Below are 18,371 nucleotides of genomic sequence, written 5' to 3' on the forward strand. Positions count from 1 at the left end.
CCCGGCCTTCTAGCCATCTTTCTATCCATTTTACTGTCCATTTATCCAATCCACATTCCCTTAGCTTGCTGGCAATAATATTGTGGGAGACTGTATCAAAAGCCTTGCTAAAGTCAAGGTATATCACATCCACTGACTTTCCCATGTCCACCGAGCCAGTTACCTCATCATAGAAGCTAATCAGATTGGTCAGGCACGACTTGCCCTTTGTGAATCCATGCTGACTATTCCTAATCACTTTCCTCTCGTCCAAGTGCCTCAAAATGGATCCCGTCCATGATTTTTCCGGGAACCGATGTAAGACTGACCGGCCTATAGTTCCCTGGATTGTCCTTCTTCCCTTTTTTGAAGATGGGCACTACATTTGCCTTTTTCCAATCATCCGGGATTTCTCCCAATCTCCGCAACTTTTCAAAGATAATAGCCAAAGGCTCTTCAAGGACATTTGCCAACTCCCTCAGTACCCTCAGATGCTTTAAGTCCGGACCCATGGATTTGTGTACGTTTAGCTTTTCTAAATAGTTCCTAACCTGTTCTTTACCCACCACGGGCTGTCCATCTTCATCCCATCTTGCGTCACTTGGCGCAGAAGTCCAGAAGCCAACCTTGTCCGTGAATACAGAGGCAAAGAAAGCATTGAGTACTTCAGCTTTCCCCACATCATCTGTCTCTAGGTTACCTCCTTCATCCATTAGGGGCCGCACACCCTCTCTGATCACCTTCTTCTTGTTAACATGCCTATAGAAACCTTTCTTATTATCCTTCACATCCTTAGCCAGGCGCAATTCCATTTGCGCTTTCGCCTTCCCGATAACCCCCCGGCATTCTCGAGCTATACATTTAAACTCCTCCCTGGTCATTTGTCCAAGTTTCCACTTTCTGTAAGCTTCACTCCATCCAAGACCTACCAGTCTATGCACCTCCAGACTTTGGTACCTTTCCCTGACTACCTGACACAAGGCTGCTGGCTGATGCAGTGATAATATTAGTATGATTGGGCTTTTTCTCCAGGACTGTCCCCCACTTCCCACTGCTCATCCTTGGTGGTGTCAGAAAGGTGAACTACCACTTCTTTCCATCCAGCTCCAGAACCCAACTCCAGAACCAACCTCAGTGCTGTTGTCCAGAACATGGTCACAACAGACGAGGTGGAAGCAGAGAAACAGGAAGGAACTCACGCTCCTCCTCCTCATCTCTAGATGAGGCAATTACAAGCCCTTGTACCCTGCTCCCTCAAGACTACTTCAGGGACCACCAAGCCTCCTAAAAAGGTTCATGGCAAATTTGGGCCTGAAGGTGGAGGAACTAACGAAATTGGCACACATTCTGGGTGACATTTTGGCTGCAGCTCCTCCCTCCAGAGTGACCTTGCCCATAAATGAATCAGTGTTGGGTCTCATTAACACACTGTGGCAGGCTCCTGCTTCTCTGCTCCAAACCTCAATGAGGGCTGAAAAGAAATACTATCTCCCAGCAAGTGGATATGAATACTTTACTCATACCCTTCCTCAGGATCCTTTTGTTGTAGCAGTGGCAAATGAGCAGAACAGATAGGCAGTCAAGTGCTACCTCCAAATATAAAGAAGCCAAAAGGCTGGATCTTCTCGGATGGGAGGTTTATGTGTTTCCAGCAGGCTTTGGTAAGAAAGTATGATTTTAATCTGTGTCCATATTTAAAGACTCTCTACTGTAGGACTTGAGTCAAAATTTGTGACTATGCTAAAGGAGAGCAAGACTGTGGCTAGGACGTCTCTTCCAATGGCTCTAGATGTGACTGTCTGGGGCAACCAGTCTTCTGATGTCAGCCGTCACTAGGAGACGCTCTCTATGGCATCAATCTTCTGGCCAACCTCACAAAGTTCTGCAATACATTCAGGACCTTCTCTTTGAAGACTCCTCCCTTTTTATGGAGCAGATGAACTTGAAGCTCCATGACCTCAAGGGCTATGCTTCATTCATTAGGCCTTTACATGCCATCAGCACTTCAGACCCCAGCAGCCTTCCAGGTTAGCAGTGTAAGTATGCAATTCAAAGAGCTTATGCAAATAATCAGAGGGGTAGCTGTGTTAGTCTGAATCTGCAAAAGCGGCGAGGAGTCCTATGGCACCTTATAGACTAATCAAAGTGTTGGAGCATAAGCTTTCGTGGTCAAAGACCCACTTCGTCAGATGCATGTCACGAAGTGCATCTGATGAAGTGGGTCTTTGACCACGAAAGCTTATGCTCCAACACTTTGGTTAGTCTATAAAGTGCCACAGGACTCCTCACCGCTTATGCAAATAATGAGACCACAGATATCCCTAGTACTGTATTATTCCTGTCCATTTATGTGACACAGAGCTTTTCTGGCTTTATTATTGACCCTGATTAAAATCTCTAAGGCCTTTGCCCTTAGTGTGAGTGTCTTTGCCACATACTCCAAGGCTGCATCTAGACTGGCATGATTTTGTGCAAATACTTTTAACAAAAAAGTTTTTCCATTAAAAGTATTTACGCAAGAGAGCATCTATACTGGCATGTGCCTTTGCGCAAATGATTTTCTTTTGCTCAAAAGCATCTGTGCCAGTGTAGATGCTCTCTTGCGCAAGAAAGCTCCGATGGCCATTTTAGTCACTGGGCTTTCTTACGCAAGAAATTAATATTGCTGTCTACACTGGCCCTCTTCCGTAAGAATACTTGCACAAGAGGGCTTATCCCTGAGCGGGAGCGTCAGAGTATTTGCGCAAGAACCACTGATTTTGTACATTACAAAGTCAGTGTTCTTGCACAAATACGGCCAGTGTAGACAGGCGGCAATATTTTGCGCAAAAGCGGCCGCTTTTGTGCAAAATCATGCCAGTCTAGATGCAGCCCAAGAGTCCCTACAAGATACTGAACACATTAGTTTTAGTTCTTTGTAAACTGATTCTAGGAAAAGAACCTTAGAATCATAGAATCATAGGACTGGAAGGGACCTCGAGAGGTCATCGAGTCCAGCCCCCCGCCCTCAAGGCAGGACCAAGCTCCGTCTACACCATCCCTGACAGATGTCTATCTAACCTGATCCATTTTCAATCTAACTTTCTGATCCATTGTCAATCAATGCAAGTAATATTACCCTTTAAAAGGATCAGGCAATGTTCTACAGCTTCGGAAACAGTGATGGAGTATATCTAGCTATTATGAAAACCCACCTCCAGATGTCTTTAGGCCCTACTGACTAAGCTGATGTGCCGTGATCTCTGCATTTATGCAACGCAGTGGATTCAGCTCAAATACTGTATTTAGATACTACAATGATGAACCTAATATCAGAATCTATATTGAACAGAATGTCCTCCTTGCTGCATCTCTTCCTTTCCTTGCGTATAAAGTCAACCAAATGATGCAGTGTAAGTATGTGAGTTACAGTAGCCCTTATGGGTAAAGAAAATGCAAGAAAAGTGGCTGGGTGCTTTACTTTGTATAGAACTAAATTTATTCCTCTCACTGGTGGCTTCTTACATAGTAGATATTCTATATCGACATTTGCTACAAGGTATTTGCTTCTTCTTGTAAATATATTGTGTAATCTACACAGCCAAATGATTGTGTTCAGTGTCACTTCCTTTTTATGTAATAAGTTGAATTAAATAGCGTAATTAAATACTCTGTAATTGTTTAGTGGGTATGGCACCAGGCTCAGTTCTTTGCTCTTTCAGAATGCCTGAGTGATCATTGGAAATTCTTTTAGGCCCAGACCCTAAAATAATTAGAATTGTCCCCAACTATATTTTTCATGTTACCAACTATATACCAAGGAAGAGGGGAAGAAGAAAAAGAGAGTGAAACAAGATGGTGAATGAGAAGGAAGAGACAACTGGGATGAAAGGAATGAGAGAGAATGAGGAAGGATCTAAGCAACATGGTGTAAAAATGACTGAAGGAATAGGCAAGACAGAAAGAAATGTGAATCCTGAGAGATTCTGACAGTTGGAGTGTTCGTAGAAGGACAGAGGAGAAGAGAAGACTTGGACGTTAAAAATAAGAATTAAAAATGAAAAGGGAAATCACAAAACTTCTCTCCCTTTTATGTGTCAAGCAGTGTCTCATTCCAAATAAATATACCACCAACAGAGCAAGTACTCAAGCCTCTGATCTTAAAGATTTACTCTATTTGAGCACTTCTATGTGTAAAAATAAATTGTTCATACATTCTTGGAAAGTAAGCACAAAAGATGTGTGAAGAACAATACATATTCCTTTTTGAACTTAGATGTTTTTTCTTCTTAAACAGGCTTCATCATGTCCTTGCTGATGAAGTATCTCAACATACAGAGCTCAACTACACTAACAGCTTTCTTTCTTGCATCACATTTTTATGTTTTTTCCTCAAAAACACATTATTAATAAAAGGTATTGTTATGTCTGGTCATACAAATGTATCATTCCCTAAGAAGAATTGTTTGGAATTCATTGACAAATTTTGAAATGCTAACCAAAGTGTTAAGTCCTAGTGTTAAGTGCAGTTATCGTCATTAATATCATAGGGGGGAAAAGATAATTCTATAATGATCCAATGTAACAAATGAAAAAGAAATAAAAACTGCAGTGAAAATAAAGTACATATTACTTTTTCATCTTTTCCACAGACGGGAATGGGATATGTCCATGTTACAAAAGAAGGACTTCAACTGGAAGGAGAGTCAGAATTCTTATATCCTTTGTATGCCAAAGAAATTCGCTCTAGAATGGTAAGTAAATATTGATAAGCCATGCTGAAAGAGAATTAATGTACAGAAATCCATTAATAAAATTAATATATATAAAAATGTTTATGTGCATGTATAGAATATATGGTATGTATAGAAATATATAAAATTTGGTGTAACAAGGCAGCACTAAGATACTTCAGTGACATTTACCAACATAAACTACTTAATCATATTGCTCTCAGATGATAAAAACATGAGTGAGTTAGGTAGGTCATTCCAGCTGAGTGTTGTTAAAACTTTAGGAGTATTTTAGGGAGTTTTTAAATGTTTTTATTTAGTCTATTTTTGTATCTCTTTTCCTGTAAACTGAGGTATCTTGGTAACCATGAGTTCAACTCTTAAGGGTTTACAAGTAGCCTCACTACAAGGATCTATCTACAGAGGGCCTCACCACCACCATCATGTTGGCCAGGTGGGGGGAGGGACAACATTGGGCTCTATGCTTCCTGAATAGCCATTTATGTGAAAATGACAATACAGCTGATGGAAGGGGTGCAGTCATGACTCTGTTTTACAAAGGACCAATTTTCTGCAGGAGTGCAGGAACTCTGGGATTCAAGCGCTAAAATGTTATCAAAAGATAGACAATAATTGCATCAGTTGGGCTAATATTATAGATTTTGGTCACTTCAGGACTACACTTTAAAATTATTGTTGTGTATTTTGGATAAGGTATTTTTGTTTGTGTTTTAATTTAAAAAGAGATTCTGTCAAGAAAAGAATAAATCATTCAAGCGTCTAATATTATGGCATTTCCACAGGAGACTTTATCACATTTTTACCAAGTCTCCATCTCCCAGGCTGCATCTAGACTACACCTCTTTATTAACAGAAAGATGTAGATTAAATACGTCAAAATTGCTAATGAGGCAGGGATTTAAATATCCCGTGCTTCATTAGCATAAACATGGCTGCCACTTTTTTTCAAAATGGAGCTTTTTTGAAAAAAGTGGCAGTCTAGACGCAGATCTTTCGAAAATCCATCCCTTTTTCGAAAGATCCTGTAAACCTCATTTATTCTAATGAAGCATGGGATATTTAAATTCCTGCCTCATTAGAAATTTCAGTGTGCCTAATCTACATCTCTCTGTCGACAGAGAGGTGTAGTCTAGATGTACCCGCAAGTTTTAATAATTTCTTCCTCTCCTACAATGAGAGAAAAATCCATGTTTATTGTGTGAATTGATTCCCATGAGATAGTATATTATTTATAGTGTGTGTCAGACAATGGTCAGGGCACTGTGTGTGTGTGTGTGTGTGTGTGTGTGTGTGTTACACCCGAGTCTTCAACTGCTGGGATACAAAGTCCCATCGCAGCGGGCAGCCTAGGAGGCTGAAGGGCGCCCCGAGAAGTTTAATGTCTCTGTCTTTACCGCTAGGACCAGGGTCCCGTCATGGAGGGCAGCCAATAAGCTGACAGACGCCCCAGAATTTATAGGAAAAGCTTATTACATCTCAGATTTCAACTGCTAGAATACAGGATCCCTTCGCAGTGGGCAGCCAAGGAGGCTGAGAGATGTCCCAACGGATCTGTCCTCTGGAAGTGACACGATCCAAACGCTCAAGCTCTCCCTATACCTGTCCCTATGACCGGCTGAAGTTCTTTTAAATTGTGCTTGGTTCTGTTACAGCAACTGAAGGAGTCAGATTAAAGCTTAAACAGTTACAGGTTTATTAAAGAAGCTTATAAATCATACGGTTACAATGGCTATTGCTCTATTTCTTAACTGCTAGCAAATATAGATCTTAAAAAATGGTTACAGCGAAAATAAAGATAGAAAATAGAAATAATGGTACCAAGTGACAGCTTAATCTTTAAAGAGCTCTAAGTCTATGTGTACACTTAAGAGAAAGGACCACATCCAGGTACAATTTTTACCCCCTTCTGTGCCTCTCAACTCCAGCGTATCAGGCCAGGGCCGGTCCCTCAATTCCTAGGAAAGACGAATACGAGGTGGGCGTCCCCGTGGAACCTCTGGAGGTCAAACACCTAACCCGATCAGCAGATAGATGGTAGATTGACACTCAGAGTAAGTGTGCTGCTGGACCCGTATTTATACCCATAGGGGCCCATATCCTCTTTCTTATCTAAGATGCCAAATTGTGTTGGTCTGTCTTTGTGACGCCAGTTCTTACAAGGGAGTTTCAACTTAATTTACACTTGCAAGAGAAATAACTAAATTGTGAGTACTGGACTTTTTTTTACTGGGCGGGAGATTCCTCCCCCCCGCAGACGGCTGTTTGTTCGTATCAATATAGGTTTCAGTCAAGGGCATTCCTCGGCAGCCTCTTGGTCAGCAATTGGCGTATCTCTGTCTACAGCCATCCAGGGTCACAGCAGCCTGCATATCCGGGCCTTCTGTTCAAGACTTTTACTGCTCTGTATGCCCTGCATGCTTCAGGCAAGCAAAAATGGAGGGTTCCTGTCTGGCTACAGTGTGGTTCCTGAGATTTTACATTCTAATATTTCGAGGAATCGATAATCATTTTGTAGCACATTTTAACTGTAGGCTGCTGCCATCTCAATATATATATACATATCATGTTTTGTGTTTTAGAGTGACCAGAAGTGAAGAATAGTTTGTGAAAATGTGGGTGAGATAATAAAAATACAATGTTGACTTCCTCATCTACCTACTTGATCAGAAAAAGGTGAATTTGTAAGGAAAACTTGGAGTAACTGTTTATGGATGATAAGTGCCAGTTGGAGGTAGTCCAGGCCACTAATTTAAGGGAAAAGATAGCTGGAGCTAAGTATTTCTGGGTATGTCTACACTACAAAGTTAATTCGAACTAACAGCCATTAGTTCAAATTAACTTTAATAGGGGCTACACATACAAACCACTAGTTCAAATTTAAATCGAACTAGCGGAGCACTTAATTCGAACTAGGTAAACCTCATTCTACGAGGAGTAGCGCCTACTTCGAATTAAGTAGTTCAAAATAAGGGCTGTGTAGCCACTTAAATTCGAACTAGTTGGAGGCTAGCCCTTCCCAGGTTGCCCTGGTGGCCACTCTGGGCCAAACCAGGGATACTCTTCTGCCCCCCTCCTGGCCCCGGAGCCCTTAAAGGGGCGCAGTCTGGCTACAGTACTTGTGCCAGTTGCAAGCCTGCCAGCACCCAGCCAGCTGACCCTGCACCTGGCACAGCATGAGCCAGCCACCTGCTGCCACCCAGCCCTCCGCCTCTTCCCAGGACTAGGCTGGCGGCTCCTAGGAGCCTGCCCGGGGTCGCAAGAGGCAGGCGCCCGCCTGGTAAAGTGTGGAGATCGTGGACCTCATCGAGGTTTTGGGGGAGGCCTCCAACCTCCACAATCTCCTGCACTAGGCACAGGAAAGCGTCCGTCTAGGGCAGGATAGCTGCCAGCCTGGCCACCAAAGGCCACATGCAAACCTAGGAGCAGGTTTGCACGAAAATCAAGTTGGTCCGGTAAGACCCCTGACCCTGAGCCCTGAGCTAAGAACATAAGAATGGCCATACTGGGTCAGACGAAGGTCCATCTAGCCCAGTAGCCTGTCTGCCGACAGGGGCCAGCACCAGGTACCCGAGAGGGGATGGACCAAAGACAATGACTGAGGTTATGTCTACACTACCCCGCTAGTTCGAACTAGCGGGGGTAATGTAGTCATCCGCAGTTGCAAATAAAGCCCGGGATTTGAATTTCCCGGGCTTCATTTGCATGAAGCCGGCTGGCGCCATTTTTCAATGCCGGCTAGTTCGAACCCCGTGTAGCCGCGGCAACGGCGGATGACTACATTACCCCCGCTAGTTCAAACTAGCGGGGTACTATAGACATACCCCAAGCAATTTGTCTCGTGCCATCCGTCTTCAGACTTCCACAAACAGAGGCCAGGGACACCATTGCTACCCCCTGGCTAATAGCACTCCATGGACCATGAATTTATGTAACTTCTCTTTAAAGTCTGTTAGGGTATGTCTACACTACAGCGCTAATTCGAACTAAGCTAATTCGAACTAACGCATCTAGAACTAAAAACTAGTTCAAATTAGCGTTTTGCTAATTCGAACTAGCATGTCCACATTAAGTGGACCCTGAACAGGGCTTAAGGATGGCCGGAAGCAGTGCCGGCAGGGCATCAGAGGAGGACTTAGAGCGTGGAGATGCTGTCTCAGGCTAGCCGAGGGCTGTGCTTAAAGGGACCCGACCCCTACCCTGGACAGACAGTTCTCAGGGGTGCCCCGCTTGAAAACCAGTCCTGGCTTGGAGTGCCCGGAGTGCCCACACTGGGCACATCACACCACTCGGCCATCAGCCCGGGGACAATTGGGGGGCTGCAGGAGAGCTTCCACCCCCAGAAGCCCGCAGAGCCAGCCCAGTCCTCCCCATCGGGGGCTCGTGCCCCATTCCTCCCTCACCTCCTTCCACTTACCCTTCCCTAGCCCCTCTTCTTGATGTACAAAATAAAGGACAATTGTGTTCAAAAATGGAATCTGTCTTTATTGAACAAAACTGGGGGAGACTGGGAAAAGGAGGTGCGAGAGGGGAAGAGAGAGGCTGGGAGAGGGGAGGGCAACTAAAATGATCAGGGGTTGGGAACAGGTCCCATATGAAGAGAGGCTAAAGAGACTGGGACTTCTCAGCTTAGAAAAGAGGAGACGGAGGGGGGACAGGATAGAGGTCTCTAAAAGCAGGAGTTGGGTGCAGAGGGTGCATACAGAAAAGTTCTTCATTAGTTCCCATAAAGAAGGACTAGAGGACACCAAATGAAAGGAATGGGTAGCAGGCTTCAAACTAGTAACAGAAAGTTGTTCTTCACAAAGCAAAGAGTCAACCTGTGGAACTCCTTGCTGCAGGAGGCTGTGAAGGCTAGAACTAGAACAGAGTTTAAAGGGAAGTGAGATCAAGTGATGGAGGTTGGGTCCATGGAGTGGTAGTAGCCAGGGGTAGAAGTGGTGTCCCTGGCCAAGATTTGTGGAAGGCTGGAGAGGGATGGCACGAGACAAATGGCTTGGTCACTGTCTCCGGTCCATCCCCTCCAGGGTACCTAGGGTTGGCCGCTGTCGGCAGACAGGCTACTGGGCTAGATGGACCTTTGGTCTGACCCAGGACGGCCATTGTAAGCTCAGGGCTCAGGGTCGGGGGTCTCAGTGGACCACCTTGATTTTCATGCCAACCTGCTCCTGGGTGGCCAGGCTGGCAGCTATCCTGTCCTGGATGGCCACCTTCCTGTGCCTAGTGCGGAGATCGTGGATGAGGTCCACGATGTCCGCACTAGCCCAGGCGGGTGCCCGCCTCTTGCGGTCCCGGGCAAGCTCCCGGGAGCCGCCAGCCTGGTCCCGGGAAGAGGGGGAGAGCTGGGGGGCATCGGGTGGGTGGCTCGATCCGTGCCAGGTGTAGGGTCTGCTGGCTGGGTGCTGGCAGGCTTGCACCTGGCACGGGCACCGTAGCCAGCCCGTGCCCCTTTAAGGGGTCCGGGGCCGGGAGGGAAACCTGGGAAGCCTTAGCCTCCCACTAGTTCGAATTAAGGGTCTGCACAGCCCTTAATTCCAACTAGCTAGTTCGAACTAGGCTTAATCCTCGTAAAATGAGATTTACCTAGTTCGAACTAAGCGCTCCGCTAGTTCGAATTAAATTCGAACTAGCGGATCGCTAGTGTAGCGCCTATTAAAGTTAGTTCGAACTAACGTCCGTTAGTTCGAACTAACTCTGTAGTGTAGACATACCCTTAGGGTATGTCTACACTACAGCACTAATTCAAACTAACTTAGTTCGAATTAGTTAATTCGAAATAAGCTAATTCGAATAAGCGCATCTAGACTTAAAAACTAGTTCGAATTAGCATTTTGCTAATTCGAACTAGCATATCCACATTGAGTGGACCCAGAACTAAGGTTAAGGATGGCTGAAGGAAGCAGTGCCGGCAGGGCATCAGGTTAGGACTTAGAGCGTGGAGCTGCTGCCTCAGGCTAGCCGAGAGCTGTACTTAAAGGAACCGGACCCCCACCCCGGACAGACAGTTCTCAGGCAAAGTAGTCCTGGCTTGGAGTGCCCTGAGTGCCCACACTCGGCACATCACAGCACTCGGCCATCAGCCCGGCTGCACTTGCCGCAGGCTGCCATCCGGAGGGGGGGTGGTCAATCAAGGGGCTTCAGGAGAGTTTCTACCCCGAGGAGCCCACAGAGCCAGCCAAGTCCTCCCCATCGGGGGCTCGTACCCCATTCCTCCCTCACCTCCTTCCACTTACCCCTCCATAGCCCCCCTTCCTGATGTACAAAATAAAGGACACGTGTGTTCAAAAATAGAGACTCTCTTTATTGAACAAAACTCTGGGAGACTGGGAAAGTAAGGTGGGAGACGGGAAGAGAGAGGGTGGGAGAGATGAGGGCAACTAAAATGGTCAGGGGTTTGGAACAGGTCCCATATGAAGAGAGGCTGAAGAGACTGGGACTTCTCAGCTTAGAAAAGAGGAGACTGAGGAGGAATATGATAGAGGTCTATAAAAGCATGAGTGGTGTGGAGAGGGTACATAAAGAAAAGTTCTTCATTAGTTCCCATAATAGAAGGACTAAAGGACACCAAATGAAATGAATGGGTAGTAGGCTTCATACTAACAACAGAAAGTTCTTCTTCACAAAGCAAATAGTCAACCTGTGGAACTCCTTGCTGCAGGAGGCTGTGAAGGCTAGAACTAGAACAGCGTTTAAAGAGAAGTGAGATAAAGTCATGGAGGTTGGGTCCATGGAATGGTATTAACCAGGGGGTAGGAATGGTGTCCCTGGCCTCTGTTTGTGGAAGACTGGAGAGGGATGGCACGAGACAAATGGCTTGGTCATTGTCTTCGGTCCATCCCCTCCAGGGTACTTAGTGTTGGCCGCTGTCAGCAGACAGGCTACTGGGCTAGATGGACCTTTGGTCTGACCCAGTACGGCCATTGTAAGCTCAGGGCTCAGGGTCGGGGGTCTCAGTGGACCACCTTGATTTTCATGCCAACCTGCTCCTGGGTGGCCAGGCTGGCAGCTATCCTGCCCTAGACGGCCACTTTCCTGTGCCTAGTGCGGCGGTCGTGGATGAGGTCCACAATGTCTGCACTAAACCAGGTGGGCGCTCGCCTCTTGAGGACCTGGGCAGGCTCCCGGGAGCCGCCAGCCTGGTCCCGGGAAGAGGAAGAGGGCTGGGTGGCAGCGGGTGGCTGGCTCGAGCCGTGCCAGGTGCAGGGTCTGCTGGCTGGGTGCTGGCAGGCTTGCACCTGGCACGGGCACTGTAGCCAGCCCGTGCCCCTTTAAGGGCTCTGGGGCCGGGAGGGGGGCAGAAGAGTTTTCCTGGTTTGGCCCAGAGTGGCCACCAGGGAAAGCTGGGGAGGGCTAGCCTCCCACTAGTTCGAATTAAGTGGCTACACAGCCCTTAATTCGAACTAGTTAATTCGAACTAGGCGTTAGTCCTCGTAGAATGAGGTTTACCTAGTTCGAATTAAGCGCTCCGCTCGTTCGAATTAAGTTCGAACTAGCGGTTTGTATGTGTAGCGCCTATCAAATTAATTCGAACTAACGTCTGTTAGTTCGAATTAACTTTGTAGTGTAGACATACCCTTATAGTTATAGCCTTTACAGCCTCCTGTGGCAAAGAGTTCCATAGGTTGACTATGTGCTGTGTGAAGAAGAACTTTCACTTATTAGTTTTAAACCTGCTGTCCATTCATTTCATTTGGTGTCCTCTAGTCCTTATATTATGGGAACTAATGCAGAACTTTTCTTTATTCACCCTCTCCACACCACTCATGATTTTATATACCTCTATTATATCCCCCCTCAGGGTATGTCTACACTACCCCGCTAGTTCGAACTAGCGGGGTAATGTATGCATACCGAACGTGCAAATGAAGCCCGGGATTTGACTTTCCCGGGCTTCATTTGCATAAGCGGGGAGCCGCCATTTTTAAATCCCCGCTGGTTCGAACCCCGTGTAGCGCGGCTACACGGGGTTCGAACCAGCGGGGATTTAAAAATGGCGGCTCCCCGCTTATGCAAATGAAGCCCGGGAAATTCAAATCCCGGGCTTCAGTTGCACGTTCGGTATGCATACATTACCCCGCTAGTTCGAACTAGCGGGGTAGTGTAGACATACCCTCAGTCTCCTCTTTTCTAAGCTGAAAAGTCCCAGTCTCTTTAGCCTCTCTTCATATGGGACCTGTTCCAAACCCCTAATCATTTTAGTTGCCCTTTTATGAACCCTTTCCGAGGCCAAAATATCTTTTTTGAGGTGAGGAGACCACATCTGTACACAGTACTGAAGATCTGGCGTACCATAGTTTTATACTTCCCCTCCTCCTTCTTCCCCTGGCTTCCCCCTGCCAGCTTCCTCCTCCCAGGTTTCCCCCTCCCCTCTCTCACCCTCTCTCTTCTCCTCTCCCACCTCCTTTTCCCAGTCTCTCCAGAGGTTAATCCCCCCGCCCCCAGTTTTGTTAAATTAAGAGATTTTCTATTTTTGAACACGTGTCCTTTATTTTTTACATCAGGAAGGGGGCTAGGGAGGGGTAAGTGAAAGGAGATGAGGGAGGAATGGGGCACGAGCCCCCGATGGGGAGGACTGGGGTGGCTCTGCGGGCTCCTCGGGGTGGAAGCTCTTCTGCAGGGTCTCCTGGATCCTGACAGTCCCTCTATTGAAACCCCCCGGATAGCAGCCTGCAGCAAGTGCAGCCGGGCTGATGGCCAAGTGCTGTGATGTGCCGAGTGTGGGCACTCAGGGCACTCCAAGACAGGACTGCTTTGCTGTCCCTCCTCGAGGTAGAAAAGCAAGCGGGGAACCCTGAGAGCTGTCTGTCCGGGGTGGGGGTAGGGTCCCTTTAAGCACAGCCCTCAGCTAGCCTGAGGCAGCAGCTCCACACTCTAAGTCCTAACCTGATGCCCTGCCAGCACTGGTTCCGGCCAGCCTTAACTTCGGTTCAGGGTCCACTCAATGTGGACATGCTATTTTGAATTAGCAAAACGCTAATTCGAATTAGTTTTTAGTTCTAGATGCACTAATTTGAATTAGCTTAGTTCGAATTAACTAATTTGAATTAAGTTAGTTTGAATTAGTGCTGTAGTGTAGACATACCCTCTTAGACTGAGTATAGAGGCACGGGCCAGCTCCAGATCTGAATATGTTCACAGTTCAAAGAGTGCTTGAATTAAGGATGGTAATTTGGGTCCATTTCTGCTGTGTAGCAGTGTGTTGAAGGCTTAAACAAATAATTAGGTTTTCTGGATTTTGTTACATCTGTCAATTAAATGAGTGCTCTAAACACAAAATATTCATTCAGAGACTTCACACTTTGGCTGGTTTTCTATTACAAAGGCCCTTGTAATTACTTTATTAATAATATACATGACAATGATAAATTATATACATTGTTTTGAGATATGTTTGTTCTGCTAAATGTGCAAATCTTTCTTGATACGGTAGGATTCATCACTACTTCTACAGTCTGCTCATAATGTGACTGTGAATGCTCGTAATTCAGATGGTGAAATCACAGGCAGATTAAATGTGGGTAAGTCTAAATTATTTGCCTTCATTTAGCATTTTTTATGGATTTTAATGAATATTAATAGAGAGCTTCTAATATATAAAGGAGTGTATACATTCTAATTGCTCATTATGATAGCCACATTTGAATAGCCCACTTGTCACACAATATGTACAGTAGAGTCCCTATAATCTGACCTAAACGGGACCGACACTTGGTCAGATTACCGAATATGTCGGATGATACTGACTCTACTGTAGAGAGCAACGGAACAGCTGATGCCTCTCCTGCCGGGACAAAGCATCCCCAGCAGAGCAGCATCAGCGGTTCTATTGTGCTCTAGGAGCAGCTGCTGCCGCTCCTGCCTGGAAGTGTTCTGGCCATCAACCATGTGCTTCTACGGAGGGTCATCACTCTGGGCAACATGGACACTATTGTGGATAGCTTAGCCTCAATCCCCATGCCTCAGTCTACATAAACAGAAAAGAGTACTTCTCCATGGTGCTATAGGCCCTTGTGGATCACAAGGGACACTTCACCAACATCAGCATCAGATGGTCAGGGAAGGCACATGATGCCCACATCTTCTGAAATTCTTGCCTGTTCTGAAAGATGCACATTGACACTTTTTTTCCTGACCACACCATCAGAGTTGGGGAGGTGGCCATGCCCATCTGCATCCTGAATGATGCAGCCTACCCCTGGTTCCCATGGCTCATGAAGCCCTACATCCAGGCAGCATGGACCCCAGCAAGGAGCACTTCAACACCAGGCTGAGCAGATGCTGCACGGTGGTGGAGTGTGAATTTAAAGGGGAGGTTACAGAATCTCGTCACCTGCCTGGATCTCAGTGAGTGCTATATCCCCTTTGTGATGGTGGCCTGCTGTGTGCTCTACAACCTATGTAACAGCAAGGGAGAGACTTTCCTATCAGGGTGGGGGACAGAAGCTGAATGGCTGGGGAGATTATATGAGCATCCAGACACTAGTGCCATTCGAAGAGCACATCAAGGGGCTGTCCTTATCAGAGAGGCCTTGAGGGAGAATTTCATGCAAGACTAGCTGTGAGACTCTCCCCTGTACCTTTCCACAATGGGCCCTTGCATTCCCTCTGTGTGCCTTTCCTTCCCCACCCATCCCTTTCCTTCCCCCCTCCCTCCCCGCAGAGCAAATAAAATAGTCTTCATTTGTGAAACACCTGGACTGTTTATTGGGGCGGTATATTACAGGGGAGGGACTGGGGAAAGAACCTGGAATGGGGGAGTGGTGGGAGAGGGGGCTCAAGGATAGGGCTTGGACTAGTGCCTGCTTCTGGTTCTTCATGAGGCTTTGGCTGCCCGAGAGGTCCCAGCGCCCTATGTTCTCGGGCCCATGGAGGGACTAGGAGGGGAAGCCATGGGGGGTGGCGGAGAGGTGACTGGTGGCCTGCACCATGCATGCGGCCATGTGCTCCGCGGTGCCCTGGCACCGGCGTGCCCCGCCGCGTCTGGCGTCTGGACACCAGCACCGACTGGTGGGACCGCATCGTCCTGGAGCGCTGGGAGGACCGACAGTGGACCCAGAACACCCTCCCCGGCCTCGGACGACACAGGCGAGCGGCTCTGTGGGGTGCCTCGGGGGTCCCGGGTCCTGGGCAGGCTGGCGGCAGGCTCCTGGCTCTCAGAGCCCTCCTCCTCCTCCTCCGGCTCCAGGAGCGGGCCCTCTGCCCCGGGGTCTATCACGTCCCGGGGGGCAGGGACGGCATGAGCCCCCAGGAGGCGGTCCAGGGCGTGGAAGTGTGGGCAGGCCTCCAAGTCGGCCCCTGGCTGGCAGGCCCAGGAGTAGGACTGCCGCAGGTCCTTAATTTTGCACCGGACCTGCTCCCGGCTGCGCAGGTGGCCCCTGGCAGCCAGGCTGGCAGCCATGCGGCTGTAGATGGCCACGTTCCTGTGGCTAGTGCGGAGATCATGGACATTGGAGGCTTCCCCCCAAACCTCGATGAGGTCCACGATCTCCGCACTTGACCAAGCGGGCACCCGCCTTTTGCGCCCCCGGGCAGGCTCCTGGGAGCCGCCAGGCTGGTCCTGGGGAGCAGTGGATGGCTGGGTGTCATCGGGTGGCTGGCTCATGGTGTGGCAGGTGCAGGGTCTGCTGGCACGGGTGCTGGCAGCCTTGCAACTGGCACAAACTGTGTAGCCAGCCTGTGGCCCTTTAAGGGCTCCGGGGCCGGGAGGGGGGCAATAGAGTTTCCCTGGTGTTGGCCAGAGTGGCCACCAGGGAAACCTGGGAAGGGCTAGCCTCCCACTAGTTCGAATTAAGGGTCTACACAGCCCTTAATTCGAACTAGCTAGTTCGAACTAGGCTTAATCCTCGTAAAATGAGGTTTACCTAGTTCGAACTAAGCGCTCCGCTAGTTCGAATTAAGTTCGAACTAGCGGTTTGTATGTGTAGCGCCTATCAAAGTTAGTTCGAAATAACGTCTGTTAGTTTGAACTAACTTTGTAGTGTAGACATACCCAGTGTGTATGAAGCCTAGCCCTAATCTCTTAGCTGACATTGAAGGTCTTGGTTCAGATGATGGTGATATGCTTCAAGCAAGGCCATATGTCGCCTAGACAGCAGGCACTTTCCTTCAGGAGCATGAATGTTCCAGGGAAGTTTTGCTACACCGACGGCCCAGGGACAAGCACACATGGGAAGGTGCCAGCCAGGCCAGGAGCCTACAAGTGGGAGGTGTGGGAGATGGGACAAGTTGGCTTCCCTCTGTGTCCCGCACACACCGGATTTGGCACTGACAGCATCCCGCAGAGAGAGAACTTATTTCCCTGCCCATGGTAAATGGGGATGGGGGAGTTGGCGGAAGTGTGTGTGAGCGGCAAAGGCCGCTTGCTGGAGAGAGTGCTACTAGGGTCCCTTCCTCTTCCTTCTTCCGAACAGTTCCTATGCACAGGATCAGTCTCCTCCACATTGCTATGATTGACTGGGAGTGAATGCTGCTTGAGTGTGGGCATGACCCTGTGCTGTGCGCGGCATGGCTGTGTGGTTCCATGATCCAAGCTCCTTAGTGGTGGCTTGTTGTGGGAAGGTGTCCCACCACAGAGGCTGGAGTAAGGCAAGCTTCTCCAGGAACCTTGTGAGAAAGACCGAGGGGTACCAGTGTGAGAGCGTCATGGAGCTGAGTGCTCCGGACTGGTGCTCAACATGCACTCACATGCACAGGCTATTGTGCAATCCCTAGGCCAAGAAGGCCAAGCAAGGAGCATGTAGCCCCCACAGTCAGTTGCCCACCCCTTTGTTTGTATAAGGAAAGTGATAGAAGTCACCAGAAGTGCCTTCCTTAGATTCGTCCTAAGCCTGGGAGACATCCTGGGAGGGGGTCTGACTCCAAGGTGAGGAGCAGGTCCTCGCTGGTGGGCATGGTCATCTACCTAGTCTCCTCCTGGTCTTCCTCATCATCATCTGCAACCCCATCCTTATGGAGTCTGAAGCCAGGTGTGTCATGGCCAGACTCAATGGCAATGGGGAGGAGAGGTGACTGGCCCCTCCTCCCTGGATGGCATTGAGCTATTCATAGTAGCGGCATGTGTGTGGTGCCTCCCCGGAGCATCTGCTCTGCTCCCTGGCCTTCTTGTAGCCTACTGGAGCTCTTTTATCTTCATCTAGACCTGGTCGAGGATCCAGTTGTGGCCCTTGTCTGCCAGGCTGGCAGCCATCCAGCCATACACATTGGCATTCCTCTTTCTGGTGCACAAATCCTGCAGCTTGGTCTCCTCCCCATAGACCTCAATAAGGTCCAGAATCTCCACAGAAATCCAGGCCAGAGCTCTCCTGCATCCCTGACCAATGGCAGATGAGGATTGCTGCAGGAGTGCTGGCATCCATGGGAGACTCAGAGGGAGCATTGGGGTCTGCCATGGCTCCGTTGGCTCCTGCTGTATAGTACAGGGATTGCCAAGCTGACCATGTGCGACAAGCCCTTCTGCAGTCTGCTGTTTTGAGCTCTGCAGGAGGAGAGAAGTGGCGCTGGCAGGTGTGGCCTGCAGACTGGATCTGGCCCGTGGTCTGAAATTTGCGCACCCCTGCTCTAGAGAGTTTGTACATGCAAGAACTGGCTAGGATAAAATGAAACCTCCGGCTTTTCAAATTAGATAAACTGCCTTTTCTGATTCAAGTTACCCAAACAGCTTCC

The 18,371-nt window shown here is 48.2% G+C and overlaps 1 protein-coding gene across 3 annotated transcripts in view; it reads left to right on the forward strand.

Annotated features, from left to right (window-relative positions):
• SGCG (sarcoglycan gamma) overlaps window positions 1-18,371 on the forward strand; it is a 151,978-nt gene that overhangs the window by 48,993 nt on the left and 84,614 nt on the right. For all 3 annotated transcript variants that reach the window (XM_075919276.2, XM_025179381.3, XM_025179380.3), the window contains exons 3-4: window positions 4,611-4,712; window positions 14,140-14,227. In XM_075919276.2, coding sequence (XP_075775391.1) covers window positions 4,611-4,712; window positions 14,140-14,227 — 190 coding nt within the window. The remainder of the gene's footprint in view (window positions 1-4,610; window positions 4,713-14,139; window positions 14,228-18,371) is intronic.

This window comes from Pelodiscus sinensis, chromosome 1 (genome assembly GCF_052426305.1).
Source record: "Pelodiscus sinensis isolate ZL-2025 chromosome 1, ASM5242630v1, whole genome shotgun sequence".
Classification (NCBI taxonomy): Eukaryota; Metazoa; Chordata; order Testudines; family Trionychidae; genus Pelodiscus; species Pelodiscus sinensis.